Raw genomic sequence first — 24612 nt, forward strand, 5'->3', positions numbered from 1 at the left:
CTTTCTCATGAATTTCGAACCCATCTGACTTTCCAAATCTGGAATACAAAAAGTTGAAGGAACAACATCCATTGATGACATTGCTTTTCCTGATTTGACTGCTGATGTTCAGAAGACCGAAGAATCGATGTATTGAAGGAGCCTTTGTGAATATCAAGCTTTGATTTCTTAAACTTCCGTCAAAACCAACATAGCCAGCTACCTCCTCTAATGTAGGAGTAAGCTCAAAGTCAGAGAAACGAAAAACATTGTGTACAGGGTCCCAGAAAGTTACTAATGCCGTAATCAGATCATCCCGAGGCTCAACTTTCATAATGTCCGTGAGATTTCCCAAATGCTTGACGACCCATTTTTGACCGTCTTCGCCCAAATCATACCACCACATTTGAAGCTGGCATAGAAATTCCTCCGTACTTGTGGATGAGGGGCTTTGTGTGGTGCTCATTTTGTATCTGAAATTTAATTTTAATAAAGTCAAAATTTATTTTGGGAAAATTTATACTAAAAATTATTTTCGAATTTTTTTTTTCGAAAATTTTAAAACAAACCATTTTATTCCTTGCTTCTTACCATGATTTTATTTAAGCTGGTCAACAAGCATGTTCGAGGCAAATGAATGCACCAGTAGCAAGTAGGATGCATCATGATGGTCTTTTAATTTTGGGTTCACCTGTCCTAGACAGACCCAACCCCTGTGTTGAGTCTCCAAGGGCAAATGCATATGATGCAAATATTCGTTCCTACTAGGGATCCGGTACATGGCTGAGTTATTCTAAGTATAAAACCTTAGGTTGATTGTTCTAAACCTGGCTTACCCAAACGGACAGTTTGAGCCGCAGCGGGGGCAACGTACCGGGAGCACGAAAGTCTGCCCGGCCTAGTTACTTGTCCCAACTCCGTCTTATTTGGTATGACTTTAACAGAAAGGTGGGTCACGCGCACGTGTACACCATAAATTCAGAAGACTCAGAAAGAAGGGGGTTTCGTAGCAGTTGTATATATGCACAATTCAAATAATATTAAAGCGGTAAAAAAAACATTTAGCATATTAGCATATAAACAATTGAAAATTATATAGTAAGTAAAGCCAAAAAACAGATATTTTAAGCTCGAATTCTTTAAACCCTGAACCAGAGATTCTGGGTTCGGTCCCCAGCAGAGTCGCCAGAGCTGTCGCACCTCCTCTTTTCCCGCGCCCGCGGGGCGCGTGGGGAGTTTTCTCCAATTAAAGGACAGTCGAAACGGGATTTGTTTATTTGTTTCAGAGTCGCCACCTGGGAATTTTGAGGCGTCTCAAGTCACCAATTATAATCCCTGAATCGAGGAGAATATGGCTATGTTTATTTTTTTTCTGCGAACCAGAAATCCTGAGTAAGGAATTCTGTTAATCCGGAAGAAGGTGTTAGGCATTTCCGAATTCCGTGGTTCTAGCACGGTCGCTTAACTGTTTTTATTATTGGCTTAATCAACTTGATTTTATTAAATATTGATGTTTTCTGATTTTACTATTGCTTATACTTATTACGATTGAAACCTTCTTTGAATCGAATTACGCGTACGTATATTCGTGTTATAAATTAAAAATGCGGAATTGTGTCACGCGTACGTGTACACAATAATTTTTATAATATATTAAGCAATCATTTCTCCGAGATTGTTTTGAATCAAGAATATTTATTTTTCTTGAATAGTGAACCGTACATCTCGGATTTTTTATGAAATTGATTTAACGCCTTTAGAAAAATCCTTTTATTAAACATTCATTCAAAATTGCGCGTACGCATAATCCGAATTTTGCTTTTAAAAATATAATCAGGGTACGCGAACGTATCCCTAATCGCGCGACATATTTATAATGATATTATGGAATTTCCACATATAACATGTTTATCCAAGACTATTCAAGTTCAAAGAACAGAATAAAAACATGATTAGTACTATTTTTAAACATATATGACATATATATATATATATATATATATATGCCAAAGAATAAATTGCATATGAAACTGAAAATAAATGATTCATAAAGGAAGGAAATATTTTCCGAGAATTTTCATTATTTATTTAATGCAAATTCTACTTCTAATTATCATTGATATGAAGTGTGGCAATTTATGCTTATACATCTTTGTTCATTCTTATATGCTTGCTTTTAATCTAATAGGCCTAATTACTTGGTTAATTTATTTTAAGAAGGTAGATAGGCATTCGAGTTTATAAGAAAGGAATTATTATACAAGCCAATTCAATAAAATTACCTTATATGCAACTTAGTTATATGTTGTAAACCTTCATAATATTTTAAACATCGTAACAAGCTATACCATGTCACCTTTCACCAAAGTTTATACACACATCTATTATCTTATCGACATCATCATCTTAACCTTATGTAACAAAAAATATCACTACTATAGTTATCTTGGCCCTTCTACATCACTTCTTACTTAACTAACAACAAAATTTAAATAATGACCAACATTCATACCATATTCCCTACTTCGACAATTTAATATGATTAAACTAATGAGATAATGAGCTAATGTTATTACAAATCTTTATACGAACTTTCAAAGTAAGATAATTAGCTCATAGCTATCAAATTGAATTCACTACTAATTAACTAACATAAAATAAAAAACGAAATTTAAATTGATGAATTTGGACAGATAAAAACAGAATTTCAATTCAATCTTCATTTATCCACCATATTGAATCTCTTTCCAACATAGAATTTAAAAGGATATATATACCTGAAAATGAAGGTAGAAGAAGTAAGTTTCAGCAGTTGCAGCAGTAACAAATTCAGTAGAATATACTGATAACACAGTAAATCTGATCAAGAATAGGATTCGAAGAGCCCAGATTCACAGTAAGATACTTTGAAAGACACTTCAGATTTTAACTGAACAGTGGAATCACATAAAGTTGAACAGATTCAACAAAAGAACAACATTTCAGATTTCAGTTTTTTTTCTTCAGTTTCAAATTCAGTTTGTTTCTGATTTTCTGTTTCTGCTGCTGTATCTGTATGTGAGTGTGTATGTGAATGTGCTATTTTCTGTTTCCTTTCTTTAAAATCTCAGCCCTCAAAATCTCTTAAAGATTCTCTCTTAAAAATTCTCTCTGCCTTTCTTTTTCTTTATTAAAATCTTCCCTCTGAAAATTTTCTGCCCTTAGAAATTCTCTTCTGAAAATTCTGTTTTTCTTCAGAATTCTGTTTTTTCTCACTCAAAAATTCTGTTCTTTCTCTCTTAAAAATTCTGTTCTTTCTCTCTTAAAAATTCTCTCCTTTAACTGTCTGTCCAGCTCCTGTATTTATACAGGGCTGGTCCTAGGCAATTTAAGTGCTTCTTGGACCCCCTTCTTCTTTTTAAAAACAGAAAATCCCATTATGTAAAACCTTTTCCCTGATTTTCAGCAGCCCATTATCCCTTGTTCCCCATTAGTATTATTAACTAATAGCAACTAACATTACATTATAATATACTAGTACTAACACCCTGTTTTTTACTGCTCATTCCCAGAAATGCCCCTGAAATCCTAATGTTATTGCTGAAAAATCAGAACCTATAGCAAAACAGTTTCTAAAATCTGTACAAACTTAGTTATCTCCTGATTTACAGCTATAACCAATCCTATGATTTTGAAACAGTATTACATCTCTAATAGCTGACTGACAAAAACTGAATTAAAACAGGGAATTATCAACTGAATAAAACAAACTTAACATTATACAGAACATGCAGGATTCTTTCAACTGGAATTCAAAACTGGATTAAAAGCAAACAAATACAGGAGCATTGTCAATATACTGACAATGTCCCGTTTAGAAAACAACAATACAGCATACATTTGAATTCACTAATTCATAAACAAACATGATTTAATTGTCGAATACTAATCAATTGACTATTTACAACATTTGTCAATAATTAGTCCAAACAATAGAATCAGACTGTTTCAGTCAACATTTTCAGAAATGAAAAATTCGTAATATAACTAATCGACGAACTTAATCGAGTCGATTACACACATTGCAAACAATCACAAACAATAGAAACTATTCACATTCGGATCAAGTAAATAGGTAGGAGACAGAAAGGATAGAATTGATCAAAAATGAATATGAAAAATTAAAAAGCTATTAAAACAGACAACAATACACGTAGAATACACAAAAGAAATAGAAAAAATACCTCTGAATCTTCACTCGAACTCAACTTGGATTTGGACCTTTTTGTTTGAAATCAAACTGACCTTAGTCGAAGTATTTTCCACTGAAAATACTTCGACTAAGGTCGATTAAACCTCAATCTTCATTTAATAGGCACAAAATCCGGAAGTTTGGTTTTTTTAGGGTTCTTAAAAACACGATTTGGAATTTAACCATTTCTGGTCAGATTCGAGAAGAACCAAAGATATTCTAGGCACGAGGGAGGCCAGGAGGGTAACTGGTGTGAGTTTGAAACAGATCTGGGTAAATTTTTGTTTGGTCCGAATCTTCAAAAGAAGATTCGAGAAGTTCAGAACGGATTCGAACCTAACAACCAACAGATCCATACTCAGGATGACTAGGGGAAGCCATGGTGTTAATTTGGGGCTGATTGGTTTAGATCAAGTTTTCAGGCCAACCTTCGATTTAAGATTCGAAGAGTTGTGGCCTGATTCGAAGGAAACTAAGGTTGGATTTGTGTAAGGGAGGTTCAGGAGGTCCTAGGGTGTTAATTTGGTGACCGGCGGCGTTGATGCCGCCGGGTTTCAGGCGAAGGAATCCTAGGGCAGATAGGGTTAAGAGTGGGGGTTTGGGACGATGATGAACAGGAGCGGAGAGGGAGGGTGTTTAGTTAGGGGCCGGGTAAAGGGTTACGGGTTTATATAGGGAAATGGTGGGTGGATATGGACCGTTGGATTAGGAAGGATGGATGGCTGAGACTAATTCATTAAATCAAACGACGTCGTTTGGTTTAAAGTTGGGGTTGGACTGAATCGGGTTAATGGATCGGGTAACGGGTTACGGGTAAGGGTAATGTATCTTGTCCGTTGATTGGATTTGATCGAATGGTTTCTTGATGAGAGGTGACCAAACGACGTCGTTTGGCCTTAGCTTGGGACTGGACCGGACAGGTTGTTTGGATTGGGCTGAGGAAGTGTAATTTGTTTTGGGTCTGGATTTAAATCCAGGTCCAATTTTTATTTCCTTTTCAATTATTTTCTAATTTTAGTAAATAAATAAAAAAAATCCTAATAAAATTATAAACAATTTTTTAACCTTACACAAAAAATATTAATTACTCTATAATAATTATTTAACACATAGACAAAACATCAATCACACAGTGAAACATTTAAAATAGAACTAATGCATATTTTGTGTTTTTTATTTAAATTATCTCTTAAATGCATAATTAAATCCTATATGCATGCAACATGTATTTTATTTTAATTTTGTTTAATTATAACAAAGCAAACATTTTACGGGCATAAACAAATATTTAACACCACGCAAATTCAGAAATTACACAGTACAAGAAATTTATTTTGATTTATTTTGGAGTAATTTTTCGTAAGGCAAAAATCACGTGCTCACAGTAATAATCGACTAAAATACGTAATTATAGCCTATCATCAGTGCGCCTTGGTCATTCTTTTAGATACTGCTCCTTCCGACTCGACGGGTGTCGAAAAGGGGATGTAGGGTGGGCTATGTTATTTTTTACTACTCAGTCACTTGGGAGGGACGTTGGTCAGCTCGTACGTGACAATCAGATTTTGACCAATACAGTTAGTCCTTCTGTCTGTCAGGGTCGTCCCCTGTCGGGCCCGGCAGACGGATCATCATTGCTATAAATTCGAGCGAAATCTGGATTCTTGTTCCTCAGTTACGTCACTTGGGTTTTAGATGAGATGGCGGCGTTCTTTCGATACCCGTGGACCGTTGCGGATGTTTCAGAACCAAAACATCGTTTAGCATCAAAGCGTTATTTCGTGGTTACCGCCATTATGACACACGTTCCTGGGGAACTGAAATGTTTCGTGCCCTATCAGGTTCGATTAGCGACTCTTGGGTTTCGTGCTCGGGGGATTTATGTGTCTTATAAATATAAGGAATTTATCATTCGATTGACACACTTCTTTGCCTTTTACTCGAAAGAATTCTGTTGATAGACTTCCTTCCTGATACTTCAAGTTTTCATTTGCCCTTAGTTAATTGAAAATTTTCATCCTTTCTTTTCGTTATCTTTTTCCCGCCTCATCTGAAAAAAATGGCTAGTGATTCCTCTCGCACCAATCTCCCTGTCGCAATTCCGGCACCAAAAAATGCTGTTCAGGCCACTGAAGGGGTGGATGCGATAGAAGACGAGGAGGTCCTGTCGATAGTTGAGATTTTGCCTCACCCTAGGAGGGAATTGACCGACTTCAGCAGTCACGCCGGGGCGGAGCCGGAGCCTATCCCTTCTGTTATGAGGGAAGAAGACATTGTAGAGTTTAAAAAAGGTGGGGGATCCCCGGCTACGTCGACATGCGACCGGCGGTAGGAAACGACATTGTTCATTTTGACTGTCCTGGGTACTGTGTATTTTATGCCTACCCCTTCCTTATTGGATACACACTTCCTCTCCCTCTCCTAGTGGTATACTTATGTCGTTTCTATAAGGTATGTCCCACCTAACTTTCACCGTACCTGTACAAGTTGTTCCTTATGTTCCTCAAGTTTGCGAAACTCGCCGGTCGTGAGGTCACCTTGGATCACATGCTCAGTATCTTCGCCCCTCAACTCATCTGTGGCACGATGTTTCACATGCATCCTCAGGGGTCGAAGAGCCTGGTGGTAAAAATGGACGACAGGACTAACCATCATTTTTATGATAATTATTTCTATATGCGGACTGAACACATTGTGCGGATCTGACGGGGTTCCCTAAGAAATAGAACTTTGCACGTAAGTCTCATACTTTTAGTAGGTGATTTATCCGACCATTTTCCGTTACAGTACTAAACCCTGTTATGTCTTTGCAGCTGAGAAATTACCTCCTCCTCCTATCGAAAATATCTGTGAGTGGGTGGGCGCTATTATCCCTTATACGGTGGGGGTCCGCACGTGGGCGGACTTCTATGACAAGTATGGGCGCATGCCTCTTTCTGGTAAGATGTCATTTCTATTTGGCATTTTTCTCCTTTCCCACTTTGTATTCAATTCCTCACGTGCTGCTCATTGGTGTCAGGGAGGGTGCGGAGAGTGAGGGCTACTCCGTTAGCTTTCCGACAACCAGCCTCATCTACTCGCCCTATCACGGTAGCCACCGCCCGACCTTCGTCGAGTGCTGCTTCAGTTGAGTCTGCGGCTGTGGTTACTCCTGCGAGGGCCGCTTCTTAGGCCGAAGTTTTAACCCGTGTCGTTCGCCTGATGGGCGAATCTCCGCCTACTGGGGAAAGAAGGGCCATCAAAAAGACGACGAGTGGAGTTCGAGATAGCACCCCAATAGTGATTCATCTAGATGACTCTCCTTCTATGGGGTCTAGAGAGGGGGTTGTCGCGGCTCCCACCCATGGGGACGGAACCAGCCTTTGCCTTGGCTCAATTAGATATTCCAACCATTGTCGGTGGTCCACAACCTATCGTGGCGAAATGTCAGGTTTCTGGGGCCGCCATTGTAGTTTCGGACGTAACCTCATCCTCCGCAGTTGGTCGTGCTTCCTCTTCCGCTATTGAATTAGGAAAAGGCGTGGTGGTCGACAATTACGAATCCGAATCGGACCTTGACCCCGATGATGTCAAAAATTTTGAGGAGGGCATTACTCACTCGGTTGTTCATGCGGGAGGCTCAGTCCGTATTCTTGAGATATTTTCGTATGTCAATCTCCTGGGGGACACAGAGGATCTGGTGCCACAGTTCAGCATGTTATGATCCGCAGCCAAAAATGCGGCCATTCAGACCGTTCCCGATGCTGACTTGATAGACGAGGTGGCTGTTATGGGCTTAAGGGTATGTTACGCTTTCTTTCACTTTTCCCTCGTCTTTCTTGATGATAGGATTCTAACCCGTCTTTTCATTTTTTAGATGTATATGGTGGAGGTAGAGAGCATTCGCAGTCCCAACATTCGGTCTAAAATTTTCTTGAAGATGTTGGAGAAATATCGTCGCTACCGTAACAAGTGTCACGAGATGTATGAGCAGCTAAAGGCATGCCCCGGTAATCGGGCTCTTAGTGAGGAGATGGAGAAGAGGGACCAGGAATTGATGCAGGCTATCCGCAGCAAGAGTGTGCTTGAGGAGCAACTTCGAATAAAGAATGAGGAGCTCGAGTTGGGCAAGGGGATCGTGTCACGACCCCAATCCCCGGTCGTGATGGCGCCCAACACGATGCTAGGCAAGCCCGCAATTCGTCACTCACAATCCCTTATGTAGAATTCATTACCAATTAATAGGATTTAATGCCAAATTAACATGATTATAACTTTGAAGTAATAGATAAACAGTACGGAAAATCCATGATATATCAATATAAATCTCACTGATCTGGTGTCACGAGCCAAGAGCCTCTAATACAAGTCCGTGTAGCAACCTATACATAGAGTTGTCTAGAATACGGAAAATAAAGGGAATAAGGGGAGAAATCGGGTCCTGCGGACGCCATGCAGCTACCTTGATGACTCCGGAATAAGATGAACCGCAGTAGAAGGCTCAAACTATGCCTCCGGGATACCTGTATCTGCACACATGGTGCAGGGAGTAAAGTAGTACTCCAACTCAGTGAGTAATAACAATAAATAATGACTGACGGAAAGAAAACTCGTAAAACACTACGCAGTTCTATATTAAAATAGGGAGAATATCAAAACAACAACCGAATGAAGAAGTCAGTTAAAAGTTCTTTAAGCCAGTATTCATTTCATTTACTCCTCACGATAACCAAGTTCATATTTGTACTGCTACGGCGTGCAGCCCGATCCATATAGTATACTGCTGCGGCGCACAGACCGATCCATATATATATATATACTATTGCGGCGTGCATCCCGATCCAAGAATAGTCGACTGCACTCACTGGGGGTGTGCAGACTCCGGAGGGGCTCCTTCAGCCCAGCGCTATACTACTGCAGCGTGCAGTCCGACCCATATAATATACTACTGCGGCATGCAGTCTGATCCATATAATATACTACTGCGGCGTGCAGTCTGATCCATATAATATACTACTGCGGCGTGCAGTCCGATCCATATAATATACTACTGCGGCGTGCAGTGCAGCCCGACCCATAGCATATCAAATACCCTCACCATGGGGTTCTCGACCCCTCTCAGTCAATATAGACTTGGACTCTCGGGCACACTAAGATAAGATGGGGTTCTCAACCCACACGTTACTCTCATTAAGATTTAACAATTTCTAAAGCTAGTTCATATTATGTTCATCAGTTAAGAACATGACTGAGGGTATGATTTCGACAAGAAAAGTGAGGTCAACCAATACAAATGCCCCCTAAGGGTTCTACAGATCGGCATAAGACCCCAAATCTGGCAACTAGTCCATAATATAATGATATTAATTAAGTCTCATTCAAAAGTGCAGTAGAGTCATCAAACGAGATGGACCGAGTTCAAATCCCCAGTAGTAACAGACCCCACGCTCATCATACAGCGTGTGTCTCATCTCAGCATAGCACCAAGTTGTGCAAATCCGAGGTTTCAAACCTTTAGAACATCATTTATAACCATTACTCACCTCAAGCAGGCTGAAATCCTAGCTCGCTACTCCCCTGCCTCACAAATCAACCTCCTCGAGTGTCGAATCTCCAATCGATTCCCAGTCAAAACCCTTTTTAATCCTCGTCAAAAGCTCTCAAGGTTGCTCAAAAATGGAGGAAATAGGTTTGGGTTCGCGGATGAAATGTTTTTAACATTCTGCCCGGATCACTGTAGCTAACTCTATGCGATCACATTCAAACCCCCTACGATCGCATAGACCAAAAATTCCATGGTCTCAAATTACACTATGCGATCGCAACAGGCCCTATGCGATCGCAATGCCTTACCAAACAATACTGTGCGATCGCAACCCCTTCATGCGATCGCATTGAACAACCAAACAGCCCCTAAAATCCTTCTATGCGATCGCAGCCCTTTGTGTTATGCGATCGCATAGAGCAAAATTGCTCTGCACTGACTGTTGCATTTCTGCAGCATTTTTCCAACTTCAAAAATTCCCGTTAACCATCCGAAATCACCCCGAGGCCCCCGGGACCTCAACCAAAAGCACCAACACATCCTAAAACATCATTGAAACTTGTTCCAATTATCAAAACACCACAAACAACACCAAAACCATCAAATTACATCGGATTCAAGCCTAAATTTCTTAAAAACTTCTGAAATACGCATTTGATCAAAAACCCGACCAAAACACCTCCGAATGATCTAAAATTTTGCACAAACATCCAAAATCACCTAATGAAGCTACGTCAACTCTCAGAATTCCATTCTGACCCCCGTATCAAAATCTCACCTACCAACCGGAATTCGCCAAAATACTAACTTCGCCAATTCAAGCCTAATTCTACTCCGTCCTCCAAAATCAATTCTGATCACACTCCTAAGCCACATATCAACCCCTGAAGCTAACCGAATCACCAGAAATCACATCCCAACCCTCTAACTCAATAGTCAACATCCGATTGACTTTTCCAAAGCAAGCCTTCCTTAAAGAGATTCAGTGTCTCATTTCCTATCAAAACCAATCTGATTTAACTCTAACACACCGAATACCGATAACGAAACATGAAGAAGAATAAAATGGGGTAAATGGGGAAGTAACTCATGTGACGACGGGCCGGTTCATCACAGATCGCCGTAGAGTGCAAGCACCTGCAGGAAAAATGGAGGTCAATACAGTCGGAGATGGATCAGAACTTGATCAAGGTCGAGGCGCTGAGCGCGAAGTGGATGGGGAAATTGGTTGGGCTGGAAGATAAGGTTTCTGGGTTGGAGGGCATCGAGAGTGCTTGATTTGCGGCTTCGGCGATGGCGGCGGCCTTGAAGAACACCATCCGCGTCCTCCAGTCCAAGCAAGAGTCAGAGAGAGCGACGACCACTCTGATGGAGGCAAGGCTTGAGGAGCGCATTAGCGAGATTGACCTAGAGGCATCGGTTCTGGGAGATCGGATCGCAACATTGGAGGCAGAAAATAAGCGATTGTTGGCTAAGGTTTAATCTTCTTCCACCGTCGTTCCCCAGCACATGCATGAGATTTGGGTTTATGCCGAAGCCCAGTGGGATATATACAAGAGTTTATGGGAGGCGGGTAATTTGACTGAGGCTGTATATGAAGAGGCGCGAGTGAAAGCGTGGGAGGCTCGCGTCAATTGAGGATATGATGCGGCGATGCCAGAAACCAATGGGGGTGCGGGCACCGAAGGAGAACTTCCCGGAGATGACAGTGGAGAGGGTGGCGATGATGATGCAGAGTAGAGGGATAGGGATATTCATCTGTTTTCCGTTTGTTGTTTTCTTCCCCATTTTTTTTTATTTGTAGTCGACTGTCATTGTTCATTTCTTCTTTTTCTTCCTTTGTTGTTTGTTTTTTATATTGTTGGCTTGGTCCTTATGTAATCCGCGACCATTTGCGCGGAGACTTTGTATAAAGAAGAATTTTTCGCTGTTATTTGTCTTGTATTCTACCCTTGTTTTCGTTTCCCGTGATTTTGGTGCGAGATAGATTCCCGCACGGCGAGTCCCGATTTTTTGCACTTTATGATGGTCCTTGGCCTTAGGAATATTTTGCACTCTCTGGCGATGACCTATGGCCTTAAAGGATGTTTGCCAAAATATTAATTCGTCATCGTTCAATCGAGATCAAACTCTTCTTTTTGGCGAAAACTTTTGGCCTTAAAGGGTGTTTGTCACACCTCCTTTTCACCTACACCCCCCCCCAGAAAGGTGTATATAAGGGAATTTTTTCCAACATAAAGTGACAATCGAAACGGGATTTATTATTAAAAGATTCAGAGTCGCCACTTGGGAGATTTATGGTGTCCCAAGTTACCAGTTCCAATCCCGAATCGAGGAAAATATTGACTCTGCTTAACAGTCCGCGAACCAAAAATCCGGGTAAGGAATTCTATTAACCTGGGAGAAGGTATTAGGCACTCCCGAGTTCTGTGGTTCTAGCACGGTCGCTCAACTGTTATATTCGGCTTAATTATCTGATTTTAGTACAATTATGAACCGATGTGCAGATTTTAGTTTTAACCGCCTTTATTCATTTTAGGAATATTGCAAAGTTATTAAAACACGTCTTAAACCACGTCACATAAATGCACCCGCGGTCCTCGACGCATTTTATCCAACGTTGTTGAGATTTGGATTTGGGTCACATAAATACGCACCCGAGTTTAGGAAAGTAAATTATTAAAATAACGAGCCTAAAGTGACTACACCTTTCAACTTTGTGAGGGACATGGAAAATTCAACTAAATGGCATGCCTCTATTTCTAAGGAGTTAAAATAATTAATGGAGGGCCATGGGTTTTGAGATTTTGTTTGGCATGGCACGCCTCAACCTAAAGAACTACGGTGTTCATGATTAAGCCTACGCTACTTTGAGGTTCAATGCAAAGGTCTTTATGGAAAACAATGTGGAAAGACATATGATTTATGCAACTTATTCAAATGAAATTGATAAAGTCGGGCCATGACTACCTTAACTCAACCCCAACGAATCAATTGCTCAAAACAATACCAATTGAACCTCAAATCCACACTGATTGTCGACAACATTAAAATATGCTTCAATATTACAAAAATAATAGCCACAACATGAAAGCAAATCAAGTAAACGAAAGCAACGATTATAGGTTTTAATCTTTTTTCGACAAATGAGTGAATAACAATCACATGTCATCAGACACATAATTAGCTCATTCAATCTGACTCAAATGCTCAACTTTGCACACAATTTGACACAGATTAAACAGGGATCAACACAAATTCAAAGCTCGACCTCAATTATAGTACCTTAACAATGAGAGATCAACAAGAATTAAGCTTCAAAACACCACATATTACGCAAAAATCAAACTCAAAGAATCCATATGGATTGAGTTCGGTCAATCGTTTCCACAAGCACCTTATGTGCATAACTGAAGCTTCGTTTCTCTAAGCCACCATAAAGCTATACCTTAGCCAAAACTTAACCATCGAATTGGGATTCAATAATCACCCAACAATAGCCATTAGCAGTTACACTCTCAAAAACAACAAAAATCTCGACAAGAGATTAACCCAACAAAAATAAAAATGTTGCAGAAGTCCGGGCAGCGGGGAGAAAGGAAGAAGTACCAGTGAGTATATTGAAATACGAGAGAGAAAAGAAAGACCTGAGATACTTGGAGCTCGAGCTTGCTAGAATTTCGATCGGCGAAGAAGAAGTAGTGGCGGAAAAGACGCATTATTCAGTCATCAGTTCAAACGATGCTAATCGAGATTAATGGCGACGAAGCATATACAAACCAAAATTAACAATCGACTGACCGAGCAAATTAATCGGCAATTCAAAGCATCTGAAATTAAAGCTTCATTCAACTGATATTTCAGTAATTACACAGTCATAATGAAGTGCCAAATGACGAAACTCGGACCGGATTTGTAACCTCGAACGGACGGAACTTCAGTCGGCGCCGGAAATCATCTTAGGCGTTAAGTCTGGTTTTGATGGGTGTGCTGGGAGACGACGGAGGTGGTGAGGCAGAAAAATCGGAGGGGTCATTTGTACAGAAACCAACTGGGAGTTCCAGGGAGGGGGTCATTTTCTAGTGTCCAGCGACTGAGGAAGATCAATCCATGGTAGGGAGGGGGTTCGGAGAAGACGACGTAGGAAGGGGGTGTCTGTATTATTCTGCGACTGAACCTTTAGGTCTTGGTCATAGGTTTTTCATTGTTCTCCATCTTCAGGGTCTGTGATTTTCATTCCAGCAGAAGAAGGAGTTTCGCGTGGGGGTCGTTTTGAGAAGACGACCGGTGGGGTGGGGTCTTTTTTGAAAAGTTGCGATGATTCCCTAAGTGTAGTCTAGGGTTATTTTAAGACTAGTTTTGGTTGTATAGAGGGGCTTTTAGGTTAAGGGGTATGGGCCTAGAACTTATGGGCTTGAAAATTATGGGTTAGGTCTAAAAATTAGGCTTAAAAAATGGGTTGCTAGAGCCCAAGCTTTATTCTTTCCATGCGAACGAGATTAAAAATACGGTCTCATTTATTAATTAATCCTACTATTCAAACAATTACTAAAATAAAACTAACCATTAAAACAAACCTATTTTTGGTATTTTCAAATATCATATTAAAATAAAAATACGATACTATTATTGTATTTTTTTTAAGATAAAAAATGACTACAAAACATTAATGAACCTATTTTTGTGATTTTTTATTTTCTTGTAATAAAATAAAGTAAAAGAGTCAAAATTACTTAAAATATCTATATTATGCCTAAATTAAATATTTACGCGCTAAAATATGAAAAATCTTGGGGAGGGTCAAAAATCACATGTCTACAGTGTTATTTCGAACTTATCGAAATAGTAACTCGTCGTCGTTCGACAGAGGTCGAACCCTTCTTTTTGGCGAAGGCCCTTGGCCTTAAAGGGTGTTATTTCGAACTTGTCGAAATATTAACCCGTCGTTGTTCGATCAAGGTCAAACTTTTCTTTCAGGCGAAGGCCCTTGCCCTTAAAGGGTGTTATTTCGAATTTGTCGAAATATTAACCTGTCGTCATTCGATCAGGGTCAAACTCTTCTTTTTGGCGAAGGCCCTTGGCCTTAAAGGGTGTTATTTTGAACTTATCGAAATAGTAACCCGTCGACGTTCGATCAAGGTCGAACTTTTCTTTTTGGCGAAAGCCCTTGGCCTTAAAGGGTATTATTTCGAACATAACAAAATATTAACCCGTCGTTGTTCGATCAAGGTCGAACTCTTCCCTTTGGCGAAGGCCCTTGGCCTTAAAGGGTGTTATTTCGAACTTGTCAAAATATTAACCCGTCGTCGTTCGATCAAGGTCGAACTCTTCTTTTTGGTGAAGGCCATTGGCCTTAAAGGGTGTTATTTCGAACTTGTCAAAATATTAACCCATCGTTGTTCGATCAAGGTCGAACTCTTCTTCTTGGCGAAGGCCCTTGGCCTTAAAGGGTGTTATTTCGAACATAACAAAATATTAACCTGTCGTCGTTCGATCAAGGTCGAACTCTTCTTTTTGGCGAAGGCCCTTGGCCTTAAAGGGTGTTATTTCGAACTTGTCGAAATATTAACCCGTCGTTGTTCGATCAAGGTCAAACTCTTCTTTTTGGCAAAGGTCTTTGGCCTTAAAGGGTGTTATTTCGAACTTGTCGAAATATTAACCCGTCGTTGTTCGATCAAGGTCGAACTCTTCTTTTTGGCGAAGGCCCTAGGCCTTAAAGGGTGTTATTTCGAACTTGTCGAAATGTTAGCCCGTCGTTGTTCGATCAAGGTCAAACTCTTCTCTTTGGCGAAGGCCCTTGGCCTCAAAGGGTGTTATTTCGAACTTATCGAAATAGTAACCCATCGTCGTTCGATCAAGGTCGAACTCTTCTTTTTTGGCGAAGGCCCTTGGCCTTAAAAGGTATTATTTCGAACTTATTGAAATATTAACCTGTCGCCGTTCGATCAAGGTCGAACTCTTCTTTTTGGCAAAGGCCATTGGCCTTAAAGGGTGTTATTTCGAATTTATCAAAATATTAACCCGTCGTCGTTCGATCAAGATCGAACTCTTCTTTTTGGCGAAAGCCCTTGGCCTTAAAGGGTGTTATTTCAAACTTGTCGAAATATTAACCTGTCGCCATTCGATCAAGGTCGAGCTCTTCTTTTTGGCGAAGGCCCTTGGCCTTAAAGGGTGTTATTTCAAACTTATCAAAATATTAACCCATCGTCGTTCGATCAAGGTCGAACTCTTCTTTTTGACGAAGGCCTTTGGCCTTAAAGGGTGTTATTTCGAACTTATCGAAATAGTAACCTATCGTCGTTCGATCAAGGTCGAACTCTTCTCTTTGGCGAAGGCCCTTGGCTTTAAAGGGTGTTATTTCGAGCTTATCGAAATAGTAACCCGTCGTCATTCGATCAAGGTCGAACTCTTCTCTTTGGCGAAGGCCTTTGGCCTTAAAGGGTGTTATTTCGAACTTGTCGAAATATTAACTTGTCGTCAGTCCCAGTTTTTGGAGAAAGAGACATTTTTTGGAGAGTCCTAGTTCGTTTGACATTGCTTGAATCAGAGGGTGCAATGTCGGATAATTCGAAACGTTGCTATTTCGCTTAGGTTCACTCTGTGCACACATTGTAGTTTCCTTGTCTAACTTATGCCTTCCGGCTTGGTGGTGTCACCGGTGGGCGGTATTTTGGTTGTTTTGCAGTAGTTTTTCGTTCTTTAATTGAGATGTTTCTTTACTCTCTCATCCGCGCGGTCTTTGTGTTCCTGCTTGAGCAAAGAGCAGAAGGTGAGTTAAAATGATACTTTCCTTACCCCCACCCAGTGGTCCGATGGAGGAGAACCGGTTGGTAAGGTTGTTCGTCTCGTTTGGTATCTCGATGGTTGATGGGGCGAAGATTTCTAGATCTGGTGATTCTACTCGTCTCTCCTTCCCCTACCAGGGGCGAACCCACCTTATAGTAAGGGGTACAGTTGAATCCGCTTCGTTGAAAAAATTAATTATTTTCTATATTAATTTCTTCAGAAAATTATGAAAGTAGACAATATAATAAAAGAAGATGAACCCACTTGACACAAGGAAAGTGTGGAGCAACTGCAAAATGGATTCAAAGTGGGTGTGGACGTCAGAAGTTCGAATCTCTGTGGGAGTGAAAACGTATTTTCTTACCTTAGTTTTTGTTTGTAAATTCTTATTATGTTAAATTTCTTACAGTTATGAGTTTTTTTTTAAGTTGGTTAAATATTTTTTTGTTAAAATTAATAAATTTGTTCAAGTAAAATTTGTTAATACATATAAATAAAATTCTAAAAATTAAAACTAATTATAGTAGTTTTTTTAAAAATTCCCAACTTTGATTAAAAAAGAGCGTTAATGACTTTATTTTGAGGTCACATAATGAACAAAACTGAGTAGTGTGCAAATTCTATTTAGCGGTGCCGCTTATACATGTCGCTACTATGCTTTTTAACTGAACCCGCTTGTATAAAATCCTGGGTCCGCCACTGTCCCCTACCGTGTTGCGCCTTTTCTCCGCATGGGTTGGGTTTTTCCTTAGCGCTCTTTTCGGTGGGTGATCGTATTTCTTGTCTTGATTTGGGAGAGACTAGGAAATTTCACTAAGAAATCCCCACAGATGGCGCCAAATTGTTTGACTCAAAAGATATCGAAATTTTTTTGAATAAATCAATCAAAGAAAGTGAAGGGGTAAATTTTAGTCAGACATAATAAATTTCAGATCAAAGAGCTAATAGTGTAGATAATACATAGGATGAAAGAAATAAAGTCGATCTTATTGAAATTCAACATTGTGGCTCCCATCAATCAATGAGGGAGATAGCTTTACATGTTCTTCTGCATATTACTTCTTTCCTATGAAGATTACAGGAAGAGAGCTCCGGAGAGAGAAAGGGAAAGAGAGCCCCCTTATCGAGGGTTTTTCTCTACTATATATAGTCAAGGCATCCTTGCCATTTACTTGGTCCGACACTTTCTCGCAGCAAGTGTGCCTTGGTCGTTCTTTTAGACACTGCTCCTTCCGACTCGATGGGTGTCGAGAAGGGGATGTAAGGTGGGCTATGCTATCCTTTACTACTCTGTCACTTGGGCGGGACGTTGGTCAGCTCGGCCGTAACGGTCAGATTTTGACCAATACAATAAGGTCAGAAGTCTTACTTTGGTTGTATGTGCGTCCTTATTTGATCTCTTTGTCTGATTCACTAGGTTGCATGTCTAAATAATAGTGAAGAAACTATAGAAGGAAAAGTTGTCATGCTCATTCAAAAAGTACTAGGACGGTATCAAAGCAGAAAATGCTTACTTTTCCTTTAGTTTGCTAAATGATTCCTGAGCGTACAGGAGTCAATGTTAAACAAGTGCTAAGCTGTTGGCATAGTAAGGGGATGAAGAAAGTGAATAGGAAGATTTGGAGAACTATTCCGTTAAGTTAAGCATATTTTTTATTTGGCTCGAGAGAAACAGAAGATACTTTGTGGGAAAGGAAGAGTAGATGCAGTCAAAACCTATGAATGCCTGGTTGCTGTCTTGTTTACTTCTGCTCAAAGTACTTTTACTTGTTCTCTAGTTGCTGTCTCGCTTTATGTCCCTCTTTACATCCCTGTTTGTTTTCGAAATAGGGGAACATGCAATTTTTTTACTAGCCAAAAAAGAGAAACAATAACCAAGCAAAGTTTTAAAAATAAAATTAAGGACAAGGAGAAAATGGGTTTGATGTTCCTGTCTAATCAGGCTGGATGGAGTTCTCTACATCATCCTTTGGCTCAATTGATGAGGATGATAATTAAATATCATAGATGTTACAACTCAAAAATTTGTTTGTTCATAACTATTGGTGTAATCGGGCATGGATTTCTTCCAATTTTAGCGTCAGTAGAGGTTCTAGAGGTACACAGCAGCCAAAGATCGATCTGCGCCTGGGAAAATTCCATTTGAATGCCAGTTGATTACCAGAAGGTTACAATGGCGTCAATTACAAATTAGTTCATATTAATGCGACACCAAATGTGATTTATAAGTCGCATTTGAATAATGCATCTTCAAAACTTCCTAGTTTCAGCTGCTTATTTAAAATTTTATAGTTCAACTGTGATATTTTGATCACCGAACTCATTGCACTCTATGCTTTGTGTAAAAAATGCGGAGTTAAATGGAAGGGTATTTCCCGTATGGTTACAGAACTTTACCTATGGTAGTGAAGTCAAAAAAACTATCTTTTGTCATATTAAATTGAAGTCACAAAATTTTATCCAGTATAACAGTAAAATCACCAATTGAAGTTTATAAAACTCTTTAGTTGAACAGATATTGTATCGGCTTCAGAGCTTAGTCTATTCTAAGAAGAATCCTGACTCCGTCTATATTTATGTCTTTTGCAGCTTCTGTTTCCGTTGGGTAGGATATCTGTGATGATCTATGGGTGTCTAGCGTCAATTTTATTCTGTGGATTACATACATCATTTATGATACAGACAACCTAATCAAACGCTACACTTACTATGAATTCATTTGGGCTGCAATTGCCTTGTATCTAGACGTTATCAATCTCTTCCTATCTATATTGACTATCTTTACCTTCATTCCCATTAGAGGTGGCAAAATGGTTAAAAGAAAAGAGTTATCTACCCATATTATCCATCAAAAAATGGGTTAGATAATGAACCATTTAAAAACGGGTCGAATATGGATAAAGAACTATATTATCCACTTAGAAAATGGTTAATCAAATGAATAACCAATGAATAACTAATGTGTTTAACTTTTATATTTGTAAAGCCTTAGATTGGAGTTCCTCGAGTTTGGAAGATTAGGAATTCTGTCCTCAGTAATCATATTTAAGAAGTCATAGGTAATATGGATGCCAGATAAACTCGTTTTTATCCGTCTCAAATATGGGTCGGGTTGGATAATTTATAATGTGAAGGCCATTCCAGATAGGCTGCTTTTACTATTACGGAAGCTTTTAAGAAAAAGACCTTTCCTTTATGATATGTTGCTTTATGATCCCGCTCATATCCGACCCGACCCCTACCGTTTGCGCCCCTAATTCTTATATAGATCTATCTAGTGGATAGCACATCACTCAGTGCTGACATCCGCCAACAAATGAGCTTGAGGCATGTTAATAATCAACTTAACATGGTCAAAAATTTCGGTTTATCAAGTTAGTATTTGCAGCAAACTTCATGATTAGAGGTGCATGCTTCATAAGTCAGAACTCTGAAGCAATGCACTAATGTTCAATAGGATTTGGAAGAATAAAAGGAATAAAGACATTTCGAGCAATCAATATACAAACAGCTTTAAAATTCGAACTTCATTTTTGCAGTATAAACTACAGAAATACAAATCCCAATACGTGGTTTGAAGCACGATAATAAAGTGCTGATGGAATCTAAGACTTGAGTTCACAGTACATTTACTGAACGACATATTTACACAAATTAGGATAATGTAGTAAAACCCTTGATCACAGACAACATTCCTGGGATAAGTTCATCTCACAGGTTAGGATTAGTAGTATGGGCAGCAGTCACAGTAGAGACCATGGCATCAACTCCACAGATATTGTGACCCCTGCAAATCTTGTAATATCCATGCTCTCCCCAGTTCTCTCCCCATGAATTCTTGATGATCCAGTAAGCCTTTTCCTTGAGTCTGATAGGAGCAAAGCCATGAGAACCATAACCTACTAAGAGCACTCCGTGATCCTGACGCTTGAAGCAAATTAATGGGCATGAAACTCCTCCAACATATGTCTGCATCCAAGCAGCGTTGATCCCCACTGCGTTTTACACAACAGGAAATATAGTAAGTTTTGTTGCCTGCTCTCATTCACATTGGGAAAAAGAAAAGTTCAAGTTGAGACTTTAATGGCTAACTACCTGCAAGAGGACCATGTTTAACCAGGTTGGCAGCAATTTGGTCTTCATCAAGACCAATAACACTGAAGTTAGTCACAGCTGCAGCAATTTTGCTCTTGTCAAAGTGACATTTGCCATCCTTGCCAGTGTAAGGATAGTCTTTCTCCAGTTGAAGACCTCCAGCTTTCAGGGTGTACTCAAAGGCAGTCGTCATAAGACCACCACCGCAACCTGCATCACAAGAATCTTGTTGCTCCGAGTCACACTGCAAAAGGCAAAAACATTGATTACAGGGTAACAAATACATGTAATAAGCGGAAGAAAGAGCAACAATAAGATCCACAATCAGTTACACCAGTAAGGGTAATGCTTCTGTTCAGCCTCAACTAAATTCTCTACTAGGTTTATTTTTTTATTTCTATGTTATTTCTACTAAAATAAAAAACTTATTTAATTCAGAGAAGCGTGAAATAATGAAGAATAAACAACATGGAAAAATCCTATTTTCTTTCTGTCTTAACCACTGCTCGCAACCACAATTGTACACTACATACAGGCAAACAAGTTTTAGTTTTTAATCCTTTCCCACGGTATTAAACCAAATTGTTTACCCTTTGAAACAGATAACTAGTTTTAGCAAGAAATAGAGTCCAACATAAGGGCATCTCCAACCTTTACCCCATTTTTGGTCCCATTTTGGGGACAACTTACTCCAACCATTCCCTCATTTTTTTTCCCCAAACTTTTTTATATTCTTCTCTCTCTTATATATTATATTATTATCTTTCATTTCAATTTCATTTTTTAATTTCCATTAAACAAATTCCATCTTTTATTTTTATTAATTTGTAATTTCCAAAATTAAAACAATTTCATAAAATTTTAAATAATATAATTTGTAAGCAATTATTATAGATTAACTAATAATTCAAATAAAAGTGAAATCATTGCGATACAAGATTAATTAAATACATATTACATAACGATAAAATTCATTCAAAATACTACATAAATATTCAACTTCAACCTCTAGTATTCTCTCATAAATGATCTATTAATGCATTACGAAGTGCAAACGAGCATCTTTGTCCTTAATTCTTCTATGTCGAAATAAAAATTCTTGAAATCGTTGATTTTCATCTACTATCATTTCTACATAAAAATAATAAATGCATGAAAATTAATTTATCAAAATTATACACCAAAGTTAAGATATAATATTAATATTATAAAGACATTACATAAACATAATTAGGTATATATAAAGAGATAAATTAAAAGAATAAATAATAAAATAATAAAAAAAAATGATGAATAGTAACGGGGAGAAGAATAGTGTACCCATATTTGAGGGAACACTATTCATCCCTCATTTTGGGGACACAAATAGGGGAAGGTTGGAGCTAAATTCCCCCAAATATTTCCCCCATTATGGGGGATGGGGGCAAGGTGCCCCTATCCCCATGGAGGAAATATTTGGGGGAATTTAGCTCCAACCCTCCCGCATTTTTAACCCTAAAATGGGGATGAATAGTGTTCCCTCAAATATAGGGTACACTATTCATCTCCCACATTATTATCTAATTATGTTTATGTAATATCTTTATAATATTAATTTTACATCTTAACTTTGGTGTAGAATTTTGATAAATTAATTTTCGTGCATTTATTATTTTTATGTAAAATTGTAAGTCAATTTTATTATAAATTATAATTGTACAAAAAATATATAATTATCTCAAAAAATAAATGGTGCAAATATAAAATATTAGAAGTTGCTAAAATTGAAAGGTGCGAATATAAAATATTAGATATTGAACTGATTTCACTTTTATTTGAATTACTAGTTAATCTATAATAATTGCTTACAAATTATATTATTTAAAATTTTATGGAATTGTTTTAATGGAAATTATAAATTAATAAAAATAAAAGATGGAATTTGTTTAATGAAAATTAAAAAATGAAATTGAAATGAAAGATAATAATATAATATAGAAGAGAGAAGAATATAAAAAACATTTGGCAAAAAAAAATGGGGAATAGTTGGAGTAAGTTGTCCCCAAAATGAGGAAATCCCCATTTTGGGATCAAAAATAGGGTAAAGGTTGGAGATGCCCTAACAATTTACAATTATATATGATTTGCTTCAAGAAATTTAACCCATCTAACTAATTTAAGATTGAGTATAATTGTTATGCTGCTTCAAGAAATTAAGCTATTAGCTTTTGCCTTGCACTTCGGCAGCACCAATATATAGATACCTAAAAAACCGTAATTTTTAATCATTTTCAAATAATCTGGAGCTAATTTATAAACCCCTTTAAACAGATAACTAGCTTTGGCAAGAAACTTCAATGATATACATACAAAGATAAGCATAACAATTTACCCATCATAAATTCTCAAAGCAACAGCAGCAACAACACATCATTAATCGCACTCAAAACATAGATATAGAAACTTAAATAATATTGAACCGATCAAATTTAAAAAGTCAACGGCAAGAGAAAACACGAACCTCATGGTCACAGTCCACAAGCTGCTGTTCACTAAGGCTCACCAACTCTCCCGTCGCTAAAAAGTGAGCTCCTTCCACCGCTCCTGTTGTACTGAACGACCAGCATGAACCGCATGAACCCTATCATAGTCAAATTCAACCACCAATAAATATAAGTGGATAATCAATTAATCATATAGTAGTAGAAAAGTATATCTACAAAAAAAAAGACCTGATTTTTTACGCCGGTGACGGCGCCGTGGTCACGCCAGTCATAATCAGCTGGAAGATCGGAAGTCGGGAGGATTGGAGCTTTTTCAGCGTTAAACTTAGGTTTTGGTTTGTGAAGTCCGAGGTAAGTCCGGCGAAACTCCGACGGAGTAAGATCGGAGAACTTCGTAATACCGTGTTCGGCAGAAGGGTCAAGGAGCTGATGACGCCGGGCACGGCGGAGGTTCGCCTTGAATACTTTGAACCTATGGTCATGTTCCTCCTCCGAAGCGTAGATCTTTCCGAACTTTGACTTAAAAAGTGAAAAGTGATGTTCGGCGTTTAACAGATGACTGTCGTCGGTTTCGGTTTCGGACACGACTTGTCGGATCAACGGATCCTCGTCGGGGAACGCTATCGCCGACGAGAAAAGTGCGAAAGCGAGAAGAGATAAGAGAAATAGACGATCCATTTGGAGAAAAGATAAAATGAGTAAAGAGGAAGAAAGGAGGATATTTTTTTTCGTTCTTGCTCAGCTAGTTGTGTTTATATTGGCTCCGAGAAAATGGTAGGTGCGTAAACTAGCCGTTGTGATTCCGACACGTGTAACTTTAACCTCATGATACGTGTGCTACTGGTATAGCATTATCTTATTTGCAAGTTGATAAGAGGACTATTTTAGCAGAAAACAACAAAAGAGAGGTTGCTTCTGTCAGTCGCCAATAAGTTTAGGGGTGTACTGTGAAATATCCAATATATCCTTTTCATGAGGTTCCCATTCCAGGGACGGAGGACCCACCTTTGATTTTTTTTTTATTTTTTTTTTTAAGTATTTTTGCCTTATCTTGAACTTGAAAACTAAAAAAGAATCTTTCCTAATTTATCTCCTTCTAGTGTGGTAAGGAGAAATCGTCAATATGAAAATTGAATTTTGCGGGTCAATGATGTAAAATAGGAGGTTTTTCCTATCTTGAAACTTCCTATCTTAAAATAAATATATTAAATTGTATTAAGTACGTTGTTATACAACAAAAACAACAATAACAACAACCCAGTGTAATACCATAAGTGGGATCTGGGGAGGGTAATATGTACGCAGACCTTACCTCTACCCCGAGGGGCAGAGAGGTTGTTTCCAGGAGACCCTCGGCTCAAAGAGGCAACAAGAAACACTATATTAGTACTATCAATAGACTCATAATAAAACAACATAAAATACCATAAAATCCATAACATAACATAAATACCATAAAATAACAAAGTAACAGCAATATAAAAGATATAGGAAATACGAGAAAGATGTAAGGT

The 24612-nt window shown here is 38.6% G+C and overlaps 1 protein-coding gene across 1 annotated transcript; it reads right to left on the reverse strand.

Moving 5' to 3' along the window:
* Positions 1 to 20022: 20022 nt before the first annotated feature.
* Positions 20023 to 23827, reverse strand: LOC107760226 (cysteine proteinase 15A). Its single transcript, XM_016578247.2, has 4 exons — positions 23327 to 23827; positions 23116 to 23235; positions 20616 to 20859; positions 20023 to 20515 (listed from the first exon to the last, which is right to left on the reverse strand). Exons 1-4 carry the CDS (start codon positions 23774 to 23776, stop codon positions 20232 to 20234), a joined length of 1098 nt encoding a protein of 365 aa, XP_016433733.1. The 5' UTR covers positions 23777 to 23827; the 3' UTR covers positions 20023 to 20231.
* Between the last annotated feature and the right edge of the window lie 785 nt (positions 23828 to 24612).

Source organism: Nicotiana tabacum, chromosome 16, assembly GCF_000715075.1.
Source record: "Nicotiana tabacum cultivar K326 chromosome 16, ASM71507v2, whole genome shotgun sequence".
Classification (NCBI taxonomy): Eukaryota; Viridiplantae; Streptophyta; class Magnoliopsida; order Solanales; family Solanaceae; genus Nicotiana; species Nicotiana tabacum.

Coding starts and splice junctions, on each gene's coding strand:
- LOC107760226 (XM_016578247.2), bottom strand. CDS start 23,776: ATGGATCGTCTATTTCTCTTATCTCTTCTCGCTTTCGCACTTTTCTCG. Junction 20,860..23,115: donor TTGTGGACTGTGACCATGAG/GTTCGTGTTTTC, acceptor TGCCTTTTGCAG/TGTGACTCGGAGCAACAAGA. Junction 20,516..20,615: donor TAAACATGGTCCTCTTGCAG/GTAGTTAGCCAT, acceptor TGTAAAACGCAG/TGGGGATCAACGCTGCTTGG.